The sequence below is a fragment of the Benincasa hispida genome, chromosome 8 (assembly GCF_027475165.1).
Source record: "Benincasa hispida cultivar pf3 chromosome 8, pf3_genome.v1.1, whole genome shotgun sequence".
NCBI lineage: Eukaryota > Viridiplantae > Streptophyta > Magnoliopsida > Cucurbitales > Cucurbitaceae > Benincasa > Benincasa hispida.
In genome coordinates this window covers 46,403,812-46,422,186 of record NC_143485.1, presented here as the reverse complement: position 1 = coordinate 46,422,186, position 18,375 = coordinate 46,403,812, and the positions used below count along the sequence as shown (strand labels likewise).

At 34.5% G+C, this 18,375-nt stretch overlaps 1 protein-coding gene and 1 long non-coding RNA gene across 4 annotated transcripts; one reads left to right on the top strand and one right to left on the bottom strand.

Annotated features, from left to right (window-relative positions):
• Window positions 1-2,105: 2,105 nt before the first annotated feature.
• LOC120069333 (GDSL-like Lipase/Acylhydrolase superfamily protein) lies at window positions 2,106-5,778 on the bottom strand. The gene is made up of 5 exons (XM_039021070.2): window positions 5,409-5,778; window positions 5,200-5,327; window positions 3,743-3,985; window positions 3,398-3,653; window positions 2,106-2,535 (listed from the first exon to the last, which is right to left on the bottom strand). The coding sequence occupies exons 1-5, from the start codon at window positions 5,668-5,670 to the stop codon at window positions 2,315-2,317; spliced, it is 1,110 nt and encodes a 369-aa protein (XP_038876998.1). The 5' UTR covers window positions 5,671-5,778; the 3' UTR covers window positions 2,106-2,314.
• A 2,077-nt stretch (window positions 5,779-7,855) lies between these two features.
• Window positions 7,856-17,947, top strand: LOC120069325 (uncharacterized). Of its 3 annotated transcripts, none has more exons than XR_016531110.1 (6): window positions 7,856-8,167; window positions 8,334-8,430; window positions 11,365-13,298; window positions 13,413-13,477; window positions 14,064-14,113; window positions 17,816-17,947. It is a non-coding gene; the product is annotated as an uncharacterized LOC120069325 (long non-coding RNA). The 3 variants fall into 3 exon arrangements; XR_005479504.2 differs by having other exon boundaries at window positions 7,866-8,167; window positions 13,003-13,298; XR_016531111.1 differs by having other exon boundaries at window positions 7,867-8,167; window positions 13,157-13,298.
• Window positions 17,948-18,375: the final 428 nt, after the last annotated feature.

The window sequence follows — 18,375 nt, the reverse complement described above, 5'->3', positions numbered from 1 at the left end:
TAATTCTTATAGTGATTTGGTTAAACTCAACCTACATCTACTTTCTCAAGCATCTCTTGGGATTTTGATTAAAAAATCTCCCTTGACTCTTTCCATGGATAATTAATCAATGGTGAATATTTACAATTGGTGGATTTAAAAAAAATACCTCAGGTATTAATCAATGGTTATTCGTCATGTTACCACTTTCTCAAGCATCTTTTGGGATTTTGATTTAAAAAATCTCCTTTGACTCTTTCCATGGATGAATAATCCACCCATTGTAAATTTAAGGCACCATGTGTCACTCGCCTTCTCGTTGAGACTTTCAACTTGCATGAGTCCCATAAGGCCCCAATAGATGATTAAAAAATACCTAAGGTGGTGACATGATGGATTAATCATCAAATTGGACCAATTAAAAGTTCCATACTCGGACAATTCCTTTTCCAATGATTTTTTCTGTTGCTCCATCACCAAATGTAACTTGTCCTAATCTTACTTTTCTGATATTAGTAACATAACTTCTTTCTTCTGTCATATGTCGAGAACAACCATTAACGAAGAACCGATCCCCTTTGGTTGAAGATCTAAGGAATGTAAGTACAACAATATAGAGGTTTGGATTTTTTTTTACTCTCCAAATTTGCATTATTACAGGAGAATGAGATTTTCTGATATTGAAATAACCATATGATCGTGAGTTATGTTCTAAGTTCCACAGAAGTGACAGATCCACTTCTTTCTGCTCGAATGATTCTTGCTTTGAAAGTGACTAGAGTAGAACATTATGGTTGAGCATTTTTCCATGTTTTTTTGCTTTCTAACAAACACAATTTTTTGTTTTCCTTTATCTGAACTTTGATGTCTATTGCCAGACTTAGAACTAGTAAAGCCAATACCACCAACAGCTCTAGAAGACTTGCCTTCAGGCAAGATTTTTTCTAAGCAATTAGTTCCAAAATTTAACATTCTAACAAAATTGCTCATGGACTCTTTCTCATTAGCCACTTACAGATGGGTCCAACCAACAATAATGGACTTCCCGGACTTGTTGTTTAAGGATTTTAGAAAGGCTGACATCCTCGCTTTCCAGTATGCATAGTTTGTTCCATCCAGAACAGAGGGTGTGTAATAGATCTCCTTCCTTTACTCCATCCATTTGATAAAGGCCGAATCGCAACATCAAGGATAATGGTAACCCGCTCTGATACTAATTGAAAATAAGAAAGGAGTTGACTACTACGAGATAGCTACGTTACTTACAATGTTACAATATTCCACACAAAAATTACAAGAAATACTCAAGGGCAAATGAACTCAAGAGATTGGTAATCTAGTTCGATGTAAACCACCTACGTCTGGGGGGCAGTGTGCACAAGAAAGAAAGTATTTATTTGTGATGATAACACAATTATAATGGCTCTTGGACAGTTTAATCACTATATCATATACCTAAGCTCCCCCTAGGTTTGAGACTTCCTCTCACGGAAACTTAGGCTTCCCCTAAAACCAAGATTCCCTTTTTGCAAGACTCAAACTCCCTTCAAGTTGTGTGACTCATTCTCACTTGAATTGTATCTTTCCTTCTAGGAGCAAAGTCCCCTTTGCTTGAATAGCTTAGGCTCCTCCTAAGCTTTGAGAATCCCTTCTCAGATGAATCACCATACAGAAAGTAAACAGATCGGAGTGTGTCTCCAAATGATGCAACTCTCTCCTTTTTACATGACCGATACACTTTCAATGTTGCTCTCGTAAAGACAAAACGACCAACTCGAACCAGATAACCCATCGTCCTATAAATATGCATAACGGAAACACATACGAGCAACCTTAACTTTCATAGTAGTTACAGACTAAAAAAAGGAAAGAATCTGCAAATAATAATGCAGAAGGAAAAACCCGATAAGGAAAGTATATTTTGCAAAATCTACATTTACGTAGAACATCCCTTTGCTAGAAAACCACAAACGCAGAGGAAACTCAGATAACATCTGTGATACTTAAATAAATATTGCTAACCACATAATATCTAACATATAAGACTAAAATTTGGATATATTTCAAAAGAAAAATCAAAATTACAAAGACTGTCTAAATTAATATGACCAAAATAAAACATAAACTTGAAACAAAACAAGATTCAAACTTACAATCCCTTTAGGAAGATGAAAAGAAGAAACAAGAGTGAGATTAACATATTCATATTGCTACACTGTATTTTTTCACATGAGAAAACAGACACACACACAAGCAGAGAGAGAATATAAAAACATAGTAGAAAGAGAGAGAGACGAAAGAGAAGGCGGCGACACCGACTGCAACCTTGCGGTGCTCAGATGAGGGCCAGCTGTTGGACATTGATGGGATAAGAATCGGAGGGCGGACCTCGGAAAGCTCGGCCGGCAAGAATGGCAGAGGCAGCTTCAGTTGGGTGAAAGGCATCCCAAAACACGTACTCCTTTCGGTTAAGGCATGGAAATTGGAGCGGTAAACATGTGATTTGGCCTCTGTTTAGACCTACTCCACAGCACGCTGTGTCCACCACTCTAAACCCTGCATTTTCATTTAATTAACAAACCATATTAATTAATCCCAAACAATTTAACATCCTTGGGTAACCATTTTTTTTTTATTTTAAAAAAATATACTTGTTTTATCACAATTTATTACTTATGATTTTTATATTTGCTATATAAATATTTGAATTCTTAAGCATTTTCTAAAAACAAAAGCAAAATTTTGAAATTATATTTTAAAATTTTCAAAATTTAATTTAAAATCTAGATTTAATATTCTAAAACCAAAAATAAAAATTATATGGTTACCAAATGGGAGTTTAATTTTCACAATTTATTACTTACTCTTTGGTCCTAGTTAGGTTTTGAATCTACTTTTTGTTTAGTCTAGGTTTCTAAATTTTACGGCTTTACTTTTTTTTTAAAAAAAAATTATTTCCATTCGATCTTTAGATTTCAAAATTTTAAATTTTTATCCTTGAATTTTGAGTTTAGTTCTCATTTTGTCCCTCAATTTCAATATTTTACATTTAAATTTATATTTTCAAATTTTCACTAATATCCATTTTTTTTATTTAGTTTTTAGCATGAACTTTTAGTTAATTAATTTAAAATAATTATAATGGTAGATTTGTTAGTTATTTTCAATAGTTATGGAATAGTAACAAAAACTAATTTAATTATTTTCAAGTTTTCTTTACAATTAATTAATAGCTGTTAACACTCAAAACCAATATCTAGGGATGTAACAGAAATAAAAGTAAAAAGAAATTAAAAAAAAATCAATAGTTAAATGTAACATTGAAGCTTAAAAATCCATTAGAAACTAGACTCAGAAACCAAAACTATATATGTTTCCGAACTTGAACTAAAATAAATTGGGCCTAGTCCATACTCACCGTAGGTTTCGGGGTTGTTCAATATGTCGCCAAAAATGCCATAGATATTTGTATACACAAAGGTGGAATCAGGATGCTGGCTATTCAGCTGAATTACTAGCGATCTCAGCCCTTCATTAAAAGCTCCAAGCATCTCGTTCACACTATCGACGCACCGCCCTGGAATGGCAACGCCGGTTGCCCTCTGGTTTGGGATGCAACCCAACGGCCCTACACCGGCCACCACAAACTTTCTCAACCCTACGCTTTGCAGTGCCTGTGCATGCATTCACACAATAATATGCATGGCTATATTATTTCATAACTACTAGTTTTGCACAACGCTTGGATATATGAGAAACTTACGAGAAGCTGTCGAGTGTAGCGGTTTAGGAGAAGGTTGGCAAATTGTTTAGAGGTGTATCTGAATCTAGAAGTGTACAGATTTGGCAACAAGTAGTTGTTTATGTAATCGTTGCTTCCAAACGCCAAAAAAGCTATGGATTTTGATAAGTAACGAGTAAGATTCCAACTCCCCATCGATCTCCTCAACTCATTTAGAGTGCTTTCGAAATTCACCACTTGTTCGCTCAGACTGTACCTATCTCCCTGTACTCACACAGTACACCAATACATCATATGTTTTTTTTACATATATAATCAATCTTAATAACTGATATAAATTTATGCTCAAGCTTGTAAATACTATTTTTTTTTTCTTTTGATAATATATGAGGTGAAGGAATCGAACCTCTAAACTCAAGATTGATAATATAAGTCATATGTCAGTTGACTTATGCTTATTTTGATTTATAAATCCAATTTTACTAGTAAATTTAATCATTTATTATATTATCGAGATTTTCTAAGCTTTGAAAATTATAAGAAAAAGTTTATTGAAAAATGTATATTGTTTTTGAAAAGTTTATAAACATCACTTATACCTATTAATTTCTTTTCGCCATCTACATTTTAGGAGTGTTTTCAAAATCTAGAGCAAGTTTTTAAAATTAAAAGAATAACTTTTGTTGTTAAAATTTGGTCAATTATTCAAATATTTACTTTAAAAATGATTTTTTTAAAAAGAAAAAAAAACTAAAAATGATGAGAAAACAGATATAATTTTCAAAAACCAAAACCGATAAACGAAATAATGATCGTCTTACAAACTTGTTTTTGGTTTTTGGGATGTGATCACTATGAAAACAAAGTATTTCTGAAAAACATGATAAAGAAATTGTGAAAAAACAAGAAAAAAAATAAATTAAATTTAACCAAAATTAATTTTACTATACATTCAAACTTTTTATTCAATTTAATATTAGATGTATTTGGGAATCATATTTTAAAATGGTTAAAATCACTTTTGTTGTATTCAAGATTACTTAAATAAGTTATTCAAAACCAATTCAAATTTTGAGATGGAGAATTGCTTTTAAAATTGTAAAATCAATGAATGATTAAATGCATGTTCTAAAGTCAAAGTTTGACCCAAGAAGTTGTGAGTTCCACTTCTTATTTCATCTAAGGAATTAATAGATCATACTACTAAAAAAATATCAATTTTATATTTTATTAACTACTTACACTGTGAGCTTCAAAAGTTCACAACTCTTTAAACTTTATAGTTCCTTATTCTTCACCTATTTGTTTCCTAATCCTAAATATCATTTGTCCTAATTGATATCGACTATATATTTTGGGATTAGATGTTCAAATTTCGGTAGAAGTAATATATGCATAACAAAAATAATGTAATCATTTTAAAATCACACTAAGCTTTAAGAATATAACGAAAACAACAGCCCACAAATAAAACATACGTAGTGTCTGCCAGTCTCGTCGAGTATGCCGGCAGCCGCCGAAGCATAGTTGACGCCGTTATATATTCTGTCCCCGGAAGTGTCCGGATTTGCAAATTCTGGAGCGTTGGGAATTCCAAGCATGTCCACTGCATGTTAATCACACAAACTCTTAAAATTAGTATCACGAATTATGAATGACTAAAAAAAAAAAGGTTAAGTATATGTACCAAACATATCTATAACTGTTCGTCCATTAGAGAATCTCCCAGTAGGACCACCATCATAATCAATCCCATAAGGATAATAATTTGCTCTTGCAGCTGAGTGAAGAAAATTATTGTTGCCAACATCCACAAGAGAATCCCCAAACACGAAAACCGCCGAAACCCTGTAATTTTCCGCTACAACCATCTCCTTCGAACATTTGAGGAATATGAGTACGACGATGAGAACGGTGGCCATGGCAAACCGACATTGTTCAGTGATCATGGTGATCAAAGAGGAGATGAGATGATCAGAACAGGTAATATTGAAATGGAGGTTTGATAGAGAGATTGTGTGGGGAATGTGGGCTATATATATGTAGGGCTATAAAAAGAGAGAACTTGTAAAGGAGATTTGTTGGGATTATTGTGGAGGAATTTGTGGCTTTATAGGAGTGATAAGGGTAAATGTTATAACGGAAAAGTTTGTCAGTTATTTTGATGGCGTAGCTCAACTTTTTGGCTCATGCTTCTTGCTTGATCACTCATGAATGAAGGAAACTTTCATTTATATCCTTTTGGAGACAGGTGTACTTCATGCATAAATCTCGTAACTGCTTCTTTTTTGTTTTTTTTTTAATATATACTACAACTATAATCATATTTACTCATGAGCATAACTCAACTGGTATAAATTTCTTTTATGGATTTCGATATTAGAATTTCAATTTCTCTATCCAACCTATTTTCTTAAAGAAAAAGAAAAACAAATACCTAAAAGTCATCTAGATCGAAGAATTATTGGACTAGGCTGTGAAAGTGTAACTGATAATAATTTTATAATCGTTGGATGGCATGGGAGAAATCTTTTGAATTTGTATCCTATTTAATTCTTTAACCAACGTCTCTAATAATGGTTATTTACTGAGGACTGAGGTTGTATAATTTTTTCTACATAATGTTGTATTGAGTTATTATGTAATTTGATCATTTTAATAGGTATCTAATTATATTTTCAAAATTACCTTATCTTTGACACTTTTTTTTTTTATTAGGAGCGAAGGGGATGGAAGAGCTACTTAAAAATAAAAATAAAAAATAAAAAATCTTATCAGGAAATAAATATCTTCCTTTTCTTCTTAATTTTTTGTATTTTTAAATATTTGGTAAAACGTTACCCATTCAACACACTACGAGATCTAATGATAATTTAAAAGATTAAAGTTTCAACTTGAAAATAGTTTAGGAGTTTTTATATATCGTCAATTCAACGTCAAGATGTTTGAACTTGGAATAAAATTTAGGTGATTCATCACATAGAACACGAATATTCTACTGATGAAAATTATTGAAACGCCAAACAAAGTGCCAATAGCTAATTGAGCAAGTAATACACATAAATTGGTAATCTAGTTCGGTGATATACCACCTATGTCTGAGAGGTAGTGTGCCCGAGAAAGATAAATTCACTAATATAAAAAGTCAAACGTTTACAATATTGTATTTATTTATAAAGTAATAACAATTTTATAGTATCACACATAAAGCCTAACTTATTGTTGATCACCTATGCTCCCTCTAGATGTGATCAGACACCTCTCAATAAAACTTAGGCTCCCCTTTAATATGTGAAAATTAGTGAAGAAACACTTAGGCCCCCCCTAAGTGTGAAGACACCCTCTTACCAAGACTTTATCTTTCAACTTTCTTCTTGTGAATGCACCTTCACTTGAAGAACTTAGACTTCCCTTAAGTATGAATATAACTTTTCAGTCAATGTTACCTTAGGATCCTCCTAAATATGAGAATCGTTTCTCAATCAATAATGCTTTAGGTTCCCCATAAGAACAATGATAGATTTTCAAGGATGATTCAAACACCTCTAGTATAATGAGAAAACAAGTCGATATAGACTGAATGTATTTCTTGCTTTCTGAACTTTTGAATATAGAGAGATTAGTTCCTATGTGACAAAACACAATAATATTACTCTCACAACACACAAGTGACAACCTTGGTAAGATAACTTCTTACCTTAAATAGCAGAAAAAGTTCTCATTCAAGTTCGGTAGACCATCAACAAGGAAAGCAGCCAAGAGAAAATAATATACAAAATATTTCAGATAAGGAAAAAAATATTTTGTAAAATTAGCATCCTGTGAGACATCATGTGAGACGTAATCAGAGACAATCACTAAAACATCACTACAAAAAAAAATCACTTTTAGTAACAAAAATTCAATGGTGCAGATCATTTTTGTTGTTAAAAAGTTAACTTATAGCAGCGCTTTAAAACACATGTTGCATAATATAGTATTAACAACAAAATTTATCTCAGCATCATTAAAAAGATTTGAAATATGCACTAATGTCATTAAAGGTTAATAATTTGTAGCAACATATTACCTCGTCGTTAAAAGTGCAAAAAAATCAAGTGAAAACATTTTGGCCCATTTTCCCCCTCTCGATTTCCCTATTTTTTAACTTCTCCACCCATTTTTAAATTTCCACTACAGGCATGCTTTCCTTTCCCCTTTCCCCCCAATTTTCATTTTCCCAAATTTCCTCCCATCTTTCCCCTTTTTTCAATTTCCCCTTCCATTTCCCCTCCCCTCTTTCCCCTTTCTTCGATTTCCCCTTCCATTTTCCCTCATTTCCACGAGTCCGATTTCCTCATCACCACCACCGGATCGACGATTGTAGTTTGCCTGAAAACAACACGTTCTGCCCACAATTCTCTCCTCCAACATTCTTCTTGGTGGTTTCTTCTTTCAGCGTCCATAGTGAGTTTTTAAATTTTTTGGGATTTTTTGGCACCTTCAAATTTTATTTTTCTTCTTTTCAGCATCTGTGGTTTCTTCTCTCGATTCTTTATGTTTTTCCCCTCCTCACTACCATCACTTGTTTGTTCTTCATTTTTTTTCTTTGGAATCGGCTTATTTATTACAGTGCTGGGGCGCCATTGAAGACCATTTTAAAGCTTCTTCTTCTTCTTCAATCGTAGCTGACATTTGAATTTGGAAAGTGGAAGCTCCTCTCTCCCTCTGTAAGACCGCTTTTTCTTCTTCTAAAGAATTACATTTGTCTTCTTAGAATTTATTGATATGACAATGATAGGGTGTCTCTTGTTAAGCCAGTAGATTTTTTCCAGGGTTTCTCTATTAGAGTTAGTTAGAGTTTGTTATTCTTAACTATGGTTAGTGTTGTAGTTACCTCAGTTAGTTTTGTATTGGTTGCTATATATATGCCATCCATTGATGATAATAAATTAACACGAGTAATTTTATCACGTAGTGTCTAATATGGTATCAATTGAAATCTTCTGTATGTTTCTGTCAAGATAGTTATTTTTGTGTTCTTCATCATTCCTTCCGATTCAGAAGACTCTGAAATTACTTCAAACCTTGATAATTCTTCTTGACAGCTGATCAATCTATTGTTCTAGAACAATATGCTAATCCATACTTTCTTCATCCTTTTGATAGCACAAACATTTTCCTCTTTCAAATCTGCTTACGGAAACTAATTAAACTTTATGGAGTCAGTCCATGATTATTGGTCTTACCGTGAATAACAAACTAGGTTTTATGGACGGAACTATTGTTGGGGTTGATGCCCTAAACTCTTGTTGGGTTCTGTAGTTTGTAAACACTGTATTGAACAAACGCTTGTGATGTAATAATATATGATATTTTCTTCACTTTTGTTTATGAAACATGAGATGTTTAATTTGTTTTACCACAAACCAATAAATTAAGATCTCTGGTTGTCGTTGTAACTTAAGCATGTATGTGAAGAAATATAGGTAGATCATGTCTTAAGTGATAACCAAAATGGTCTACAGTATATGGATATAGGAGGAAAACATTATATTGGTAATGTTATGAATGCGGCTCGCTTTGTAGAATAGTTACAAGTGTTGTGACTTGCTATAGATGGTCTAATCCTGATCATCCATGTGGAGACATGCGGGCGGGGGCGTCCTTTACAAAGGAGTTTGTATAAGATCGGACCATGAAGTGTTATAATCTCGTTATATAATGTCGTTCATGACAGAGACTTCACTTCATTAGGATAACCATAGGTAACATGATCTCAATCTTGAGTTGGGAACTCCTGGATTTGAGGGCGGTTCTTTGATTTGCATGGGTGCGAGTGGCCAGATTGTCGATTCAAACCTAACACTTTGGGGTTTCGTCTGATTTGGGAGCTGGGAACTAAGCTACACAAGATGAAATTCATTCTTTCCCCGAAGCAGGGGTAAGTAGATAGATTGCTTCCTTAAAGGCTGATTCCGGGGCTTGAATGATGTGGGGTCACACACCTTCTCATGGCCGAGAGGTGTCCACACTAAGACTATGTTGTAATGTTAATTAGAGGGATCAGTGGTTCTTAAGAAGTTAGATGTAACTATAGGGTCAAAATGGTAAATTGGCCCAACTGTACTTATGAGCATCTGTGAAGGGTTATCGTACTGTTGATTGGTTATATCCGATGTTATATCCGATGGACATAAAAATATATCTGTGGTGAGAAGAGTGACTGTTGGTCTTTAGTGGAATACCTGACAGTTAACGGATGGTAGATCTCGTAGCTAAAGAGTTTAGTCAGCTATTCATGTATCGTTGGAACTTCAAGCCACAGGTCCATAAGGTCCCATTGATAGCTCAATGGATTCAAGTTGAGAATCAGTTTTTTGGTCAGTTTGAAGTGTTCAAATTGACAAAAAGAAGTTTGATTATATATGATATAACTAAATTGGTCAATTATATATGATATAGTTGACATGATGTATAAGATACATTAATTGGAGGAAAATGATATAAATATGATTTATATCTATTAGAGGAGAAAATAATATAGTTTATATGTTTCATATGATGTGATATTAAACTATAAGTTATAAATATAATATGACTATATTTATTTTTAATTAAACATTATGAGATAGTTGTTGGTGGTTTTTCTACATAACCGAACAAGATAGTGGGAAGTTACAATCAGTTTTTGTAACTGAAGGATAAAATCAAAATAGTTTTCATTTTGCATTAAGATCGGATAATCGCTACACGAATTAGTACACTGCCCATCGTCAAGTAAACGAGAGCATACATGATAGCTCAATTTATCCTAAACGATCGTGTACACGCGCATATTTCCTAAACGATTGTATAGTCTTTTCTAAATGATCGCGCGCTCGAGCAATTTACCTCAACGATCGTCTAAACGATCAACCTCGTTTTACTAAACGATCGTGCACCTTTTGCTAAACGATCAAGCACCTATCTATGTGATAGACACATATTTTCTCCCACTTGCTTGGTTGTAGTAAATGATCGTTGTTTCCTCCTTCCCTCTACCAAATCCAATATAGCCCACACCTTTTGGATTCTCACTTCGAGAATATTGAGGTTACTGAGTGGTTATCCTCCTTGTTGCCTGTTCATGAAGAAGATGGTTTAGTGGTGAGCAACAGAGAGATTTGGTGGACGATAGACTTGACGATCTCAGTGATAGCAAGAGTTACTGGCTTGAACGAGAGCGAGATTTCAAGGGAAGAAAAGTTCTTCTAGAGGCATGTCGCTCGTTCCTTTGTTGTTTAAATTTGTAAAGCATGTCGTAATTTGTCCGTAGATGCATAACTCGTATGCCTGATTGTGAATGCGATATTTCCGTCTCAATGAATTTGGAACGATCTTGCTTTCATTCATAGGTACTCTTTGATAAGAGTTCCTTCAATTGGTATCAGAGCCAGTTTCTGATATTCCAAATTCATTGATGTATATAATAACATTTACTTTCTCGGTGGGTAGAGTATGTCTATACTATGTTTAATTGTTAAATAGTTTTGTGGATGTGGATTAATGGAGTTTTTTGGGATGGTGCCTCTAATTATTTAATTCTTTTACATTCAAAGTTAATTGTAAAGGCTCTTGTGTTTTTTGGCGTATTAACTTGCTATCAGTCTGTAAATTCAAAGTGTTTGAGTCTCTGTTGAGTCACCTGTGATGAGGCTTGGCTTCAAGGCAAGAAGTTATTGTACTTTGAGGATGAAGACGACCAAGTGTTGGTCGGGTCGTGTAAACGATGGGGTAAGCGATCATTGAGTATCGGATACTCGGGAGCATGTTGATGCGTGTGTACTAGATGATCATATAGCTCAACAAGCTTCATGGCTTAGTTCTTGACTACACGATTGCGGATTAAATTGTTACTTATTGCTTGTTATATGATCGTCTAGACGATCATGCTTCTCAGCAACGTCGTCGTCTAAACGATCATTTAGACTTGTGAGTTTCTATTTGGTGCGCTAAACGATCAAGTGCCTCATGCTTCATTGCATTGTAAATGGTACTCGATCGTAGCTAAACGATCGTGTATACTCAATCAGTTTACTAAATGATCAGGGAGGTTTTGCCCAGGCGGTTCAAGACCCAATTCACCTATGAAACGGTTTGCTCAATGGAGAAATGTAATAGATAGAATTTTATTTCCGGTTTTTTAGGTTTTTCATCTCGATCCATTAATCTTTTGTGAATGTACTTAGATGTATGTTTGATTATATGTCATATAGTATGCCATATAGTTGAAATCCCACATTAGGTTATGCATTGGTCATGTATCATCATTAATAGTAAGTGTTATGATTTAGAGAAGCATGATTTAAATTACATAAGAGCATGCTCATGCATCATATAATATAAGAGTTATATTTATGCATGCATTAAGCATAGACATGCATCATCTTTATATTATAAGTGTTATAGTATAAGGGTGTATGGAAGCATGTTTGCTTGGTTCATTACAAGTATATAAGAGTTATATATAGTAATGAATGGACATTGCATGAAGTATGACACATAGGTTAAAATTTATAAGTGTTATAAATACCTAATTGTGCATGGTAATGTGGTTGGATTTTGGTTGTTTCTTTTATAAGAGTTATAAGGAAATTAGAACTAAAATCTATAAGAAAGACATGCATGCGGACTTAGGCTTGAATCATGGTTTTAAAAGTGTTTTAAAACTTGGTGGGGATAGATCTAATATAAGCCCTTTCTTCTTCTACTCTTTCTTGGAATATTAGGAAGCACATAGTTGAGATTGAACTTGGGGACTTGAGATAAAGTTTGATGTGGATCTCTTGTTAAGTTTTATAATTAAAAATAAAAGTATTTGGATTGACGTTTGTTTCATTTAAGAAGATGAAATAAGGATTGGAGGAATAATTTGAGGTAACGAACCTAGTTAAGCATGTAAAGTAAATTTGATGATGAATTTGCATGCTCAGGAGAGGTCAAAGTCAATTGTCAAAGTCAATGGTCATATGGTCAAAATCAAAGTAAAAAAAGTCAACATTTTGAAAAGTGGGAAAATTTTGGTAATTTCTGAGTTTTAAAGTAAATTTGGTTCGTTTAAGACTTATTGGGCATAAATGTGTTGGAAGTAAAAGGAAATTAAGGGGAAAATTATGAGAACAGAGAGGAAGAAGAAAAAAAAAAGAGATTTTGAGAGATTTTGGAAAAATTAAGGTGTTTTCTATTGAAATTTCACATTGGATGGCTTTGAGGTTAAGGGTTAATCATCTGGGCACATGTTAAACCAAAAATTGAAGCAGGAAAACAAAGAGAGAAAGGGAATTACGAAATTTCTGAGTTTGGCCGACCGAAGAAGAGGACAAAGTTGTTTTCAAATTAGGGTCGTTCTTGTGAAGGAAAATTGGGCAAAATGAAAGAAAATTAAAGAGGAAGTAAAGAAGAAGCTCTTTGCAGGCTTGATTTGAAGAAATTTGGCCAGAGAAGTAAGGAAAACGAAGAAAAACGTTGGCGCTAGAGTTATTGCGAAAACAGAGGATGCTCGGGTTTTTAACAAATTCGTGGAGTAAGAGGCTAATTCGAAGCTTCAAATTTAAAGGTAAGTTACTTATAAGATCCTTCTAGAGTTCTATGGTCTTTAATTTGATCGTTATTGGCTAGAATTTCTGATTTTAACTTTTGAAAATTCTACATTTTCTCACTGGAAAAACAGTGGTACCATGGAGAGTTTGATCGATTCTAGGAGTTCTAGGGCAATTCGGACGTCCAAACTTTGAGGTAAGTTAATTAAGAGGATGGGTAAAAGGTTTGCATACGTTAATTAAGCTTTAAATGGCCAGAAAATGATGAATTTAAGTCTGAAACGCTCATCGGAAAAACAGAGGTCAATGGGCTAAAGGTTGAAGAAAGAGTTGACTTTGCTGTTTGACTCTTGTTTGTCATCTATTGTCCGTCATTAAAAGCTAAAAAATCAATTTCAGGTTAATTGAGATGTTCTCAAGCATAATTAGGGATCCAATTGGTATTGTTATGATACTTTAAATTTGAAATTAGAAGAAATTGATATCCTAAGTCAACTATGAAGTTGATTAAGGGGTTAATTTGAAGTAAACCCTAATGAGAGTTAATGAGAAAAATTGGGGAAAATTGGAATAGAATTAGTTCTTATTGAAGATTAATTTTAAGGTCTTGAGTTAATTTTAGAGAAATTGAATGACCAAATTATTAATCAAACTCTACCTTGAATCAAATTAGGGAGATGGAAAAAGTTTAAGTGAAATTCATTATATTTGAAAATTAATTTTCAAATAATTGGATTATGGTCATGTGGAGGATAACTAGAGGATTATCAATATTATTTCAGGATAAACGGGAGATGGAGAAACCGAAATTATGAGGAGGACCCGATTAACAGTGAGTGGTTTATTTTCGAATGTTTTGATATATAAAGTAATTATATATGATAGTATACTATGATTTATGAAATGTGATGACATGATCTGTTTTACTTGACTAATATTTCAAAAATGTTTAAATCAGGATTTCTGAACTATCATTGGTTTATATAAGCCTGATTTATGACAATGTAGTTTGGAACAAGAGTTTACACAATTGTGACTTGTATGGTTTTATATGAAAACCTTTTGATGTTGAATTTAAAAATGCTGAATGTTTGTGAAAGTGGTTTCAAACTACTAATTCTGCTACCCGAGAGATGGTTATTTTCCCGTGCTACTTGAATGTGTTTTAGTAGCATCGCTCAGGCGATCAAATGACTACCGGGGTTAGATGTGGCTACAATATACCAGGAAGTCCAGAGGAACCTGCGCCTGTAGCGCTACCCATGTCACACCCCGTCCCAGATCACCCTCTTAGCCTAGAGAAAGGCGTGACTGCAGCAGTTATCAACCCTTAGGCTGACATTTTCTGCCTAAAAACTCTTGCGGAATAACTCTGATACCAAATACAAATTATATGCAACGAGACGGTTGTAGGCCCACAATTTATTAACTTAGAAACTTAATATGTTTAGAGTATTTACAACATTAGATTTACAAGTCCCAAAACCCACAATCCCTAGTCCTTATATGAACAATAGTAACATGTGTACAATATTAACAGTAACCACCTAGCAAACAGTTACAAGTCTTTTCGTCCTTTAGTGGCAGAGCAGATACTGAGCTGTCTTCAGAGGATTTGACCGCTACCTGTGGGGGGGAAAGATAAAAACATTTGAAAACGGGGTGAGCTTACGCCCAATGAGTGACCGAGAAAACATAGTAAATTCTCATGCATAATTTCAGAAGATAGTTTTATCTGGAATATAATTTAATGCAGCATAAACAATTTCCAAGCGTAATGTATATAAAACTGTTTTAAACATAAAACAGTAAAATCATTTCTCAAATCAAAGTACTGTATAACTGATAAAATAATCCCAACACCAACTACTAGTCCAGAGAGAACCCTTTTGCTCAATCTCTGACTTTATTCACCTGTGGCCACATTAGGTACTACTGCTCAGATACCTTCTCCTTGTACTTCAGTATCGAGCTACTAGGATACCTTCTCTAATGTACTTCACTATCCCGTTGGCTTGGTACCTTCTCAAACGTACTTCAGTACCAATAGATACCGTCTCCTTGTACTTAAGTATCTAGTTGGGTGGATGCCTTCTCCTTGTACTTTGGCATCACATTTTATCAAAATTATTTATAAACAACTTTTATCTTTAAAGCATGTACAGTATAACACATATACAACATGGCTTTAAAGATGATAGCGCATGCTGGATAAAATCAACATATGTAAATAGTTTTTCAACAATATGCATGCGTTCAAATCACAATTCAAACTTGCTTGGAAACCACTTTATAAAACTAGTAGACATGAGAATTATTTTCACAAATATGCTTTCTGTAAATGTTGTAATCCAAAACAGCTTAAAAACATTTTAGTTCGAAAACATTTTAGCCACTCACCTCGAACTCTTAGGAACTTTTCATTCTAGTAGCTCCTTGGGTCCTTTTTTCACCCCTAGAATCCAGATTCAACTTTCAACTTAGATTACTCATAGTTCCAAACCTTATTTGGAATTACTTCCTTCTACAAACTTATTCTAAAATGTCTTAGAATCTTACCCTAAACTTTCAGCTTAGAATTCCTCGTGGTTTGGCCGAATCTCAAAATCTTCAAGACTGGCCCAGACTGATCCGACAGTCTGACCCTTCTGCATTCTTCTCAACCTTTAGCCCAGTTCCTTTGAGCCTTTTCCTCCGGCAGCTCTACTCTGAAAACTAGACTTCCAGAGCTTTCAGATAGCTTTGGAATTACTCCAAATGCACAAGTAGATTGGAAGATCTCCTCATCCAAAGTTGACACATTCCTCTGAACCCTCACTGCCCTCTACTTTCTCTACGAAATTTATAATTTTGTGTGATTTGAAAATGAAATCCCAACTCCCTATTTATAGGTGTTCAAATTGCTCGTGGGATTGACAGCACCTATTTGGCTATATGGCCAAATGTTTAATCCTCCCTTTATCAACATAAGCTGACTTCACCTTGGTTCAATGTGTTCTTCCCAAACACATCCAACACAATTTCTTAGGATTTAAGAATTTCTCTTAATCGGACACCTAGATTTTAATTGACGTTTGCCCTTACGTCTTCAAGCTTTGTTTGTATTCAAATTAGGGTTTTTAAATGCATAATCCACCCTAACGCGTCTAAATACATCGCCCAGAAGCTTGCTTGACCGTTTAATGCATAGACGAGGCATGGGCGTGATGTTCGAATGCAGCACCGGACAAAGCAAGGCTAACGCATAGGCGCTCTCGCTCTTTCCACTCTTGATAGTGTCACTTTCTCCACTCTCGGCAGTGTCGCTCTTTCTCGCTGGTCTCGCTCCCCTCCCCCCCCCCCCCTTTCTCGCTCAAAATCTTGCTCTTTTCACTCTCACTCTCTCCAGCAATCTCGTTGGTCTTGCTCTTTCCAATCTCGTTCTCTCTCTCGCTCTCTCCAGCTTTCTCTTTTTCTCTCCACTCTCGCTCTCTCCAGCTTTCTCGCTGGTCTTGCTCTCTCCAATCTCACTCTTTCTCTCGCTCAAAATCTTGCTCTCAATGATCTCGCCCTCAACGATCTTGTTGAGCTCACTCTCAACGATCTTGCTCTTAGCTACTGCAAACATTGTTTGTCTCCGTGCAATTTTTACACGATTGTGCCACTAGTCATTTGCCTTCCAATTCTTTGTGCACAACACGCATTACACATAACTTCCATATTTTTCTTAATTCTTTAACCATAACGCATTTCACATAACTTCTCTATACTTAGCCGAAATTTCCTTAAATTTTCCAAACTTAATTCCCATATTATTCTACACTAGCTCAACCCACTTATCATTTTTCCCAACTTTCCCAACTCAATTCCATATTTTTCTTTTCAAATCCCCATTCTTTCTTCACCATTCCACACTAACTTTCTCATCAACATACTTATTATACAAATTTCGTTACAATTTTACCAATTAAAACTCAACTTAAATTATTCAAGGAAAATCTACTTAACACTTAGAAATTTCCCTCCCCTTAACTTAGGATTTAACTTTCACTTAGTTAATTCCTTTTATCACTTGCTTAAGTAAGGAAAATAGAAATCCGAGTTTAACAACCCAGGCTATCAGAGGGCTACCACCAGGGTCAGATGTGGCCAGAGTATACCGGGGAGTCCTGAGTAACCTGGGCCTGTGGTGTATATCTATGCTTAGCCTTGAGGCAGCTCTGCGTGCACGTACGACCTTGTGATTTGGTTTACACCGCGGGGGGCATTCTTTGTCTAGAGTATCCCGTCGTTGTAAATGAGTATTTGGGTACAGAGTTGGTGTGGGTTTTTTATAACGGCTGAATGCTTTATAATGTGCTTATGAGAGTTGATCATGGCACTTTTTTACTAGCACGTGTTTGAGATGTTGAATCTTTTATACTTTGTTCAATGGTTTATTGAATGATTTGATAAAGTTTATTGATGACTTAGGAAGCGATAACTTATGTTTATATTAAACTACCACTCACTGGGCTTTAGCTCATGCTTTCCATGTTTTATGTTTTTCCTCCAGCCTCAGGTAGCACAAGTTCTTGGTGCCTACTGAGCCGTCAAACGCCACTAGTGTTGTTAAACATCTGTTGTATTGTTTGTGCATGTATTTGAAAGTATTCCAGAATAGCTAAAACTTGTGAGTTACATGTCATGGGAGGTTTTGTTCAAAATAATCTTTTCTGTTGGTTTATAAATCTCTTTAAACAGTATTGTGATTTAAATTGAATCAAATTCCTAAACTCTGTCAATTAACATAGATTATTTTTGAAAATTGGTTTGGAAGTTTGGGTTTGATCTTAAGTACAGGATATGTTAAGAGTTTGGACGTTAGATGTCATAGAGAGAAGTGATGTTTAACGTCTTCACGCTTGGTTCTAGGTTAGAAGGGATATCTGGAACGGGGTGTGACATCTAAGATCATGGTTCTAATAAGATTATCAACCTAAGGTTTAATCTTTTAATCAATTTAACAGGATTAAATTGAGTAATAAAAGATTAAAAGTGTAGCAAATCTATCTATAAGGGACCTTTTGTCTAAGGCGGGTTCTGTCTAGACTGGGGTATTTTAGCTGACGGAAA

Bases quoted from the DNA above. Each gene is read 5' to 3' on its own strand.
- LOC120069333 (XM_039021070.2), bottom strand. From the start codon at position 5,670: ATGATCACTGAACAATGTCGGTTTGCCATGGCCACCGTTCTCATCGTC. The intron at 3,986-5,199 runs GTATGTTTTATT...GTGTGAGTACAG, and splicing joins ACGAGACTGGCAGACACTAC to GGAGATAGGTACAGTCTGAG. The intron at 3,654-3,742 runs GTAAGTTTCTCA...ATGCATGCACAG, and splicing joins GCTACACTCGACAGCTTCTC to GCACTGCAAAGCGTAGGGTT.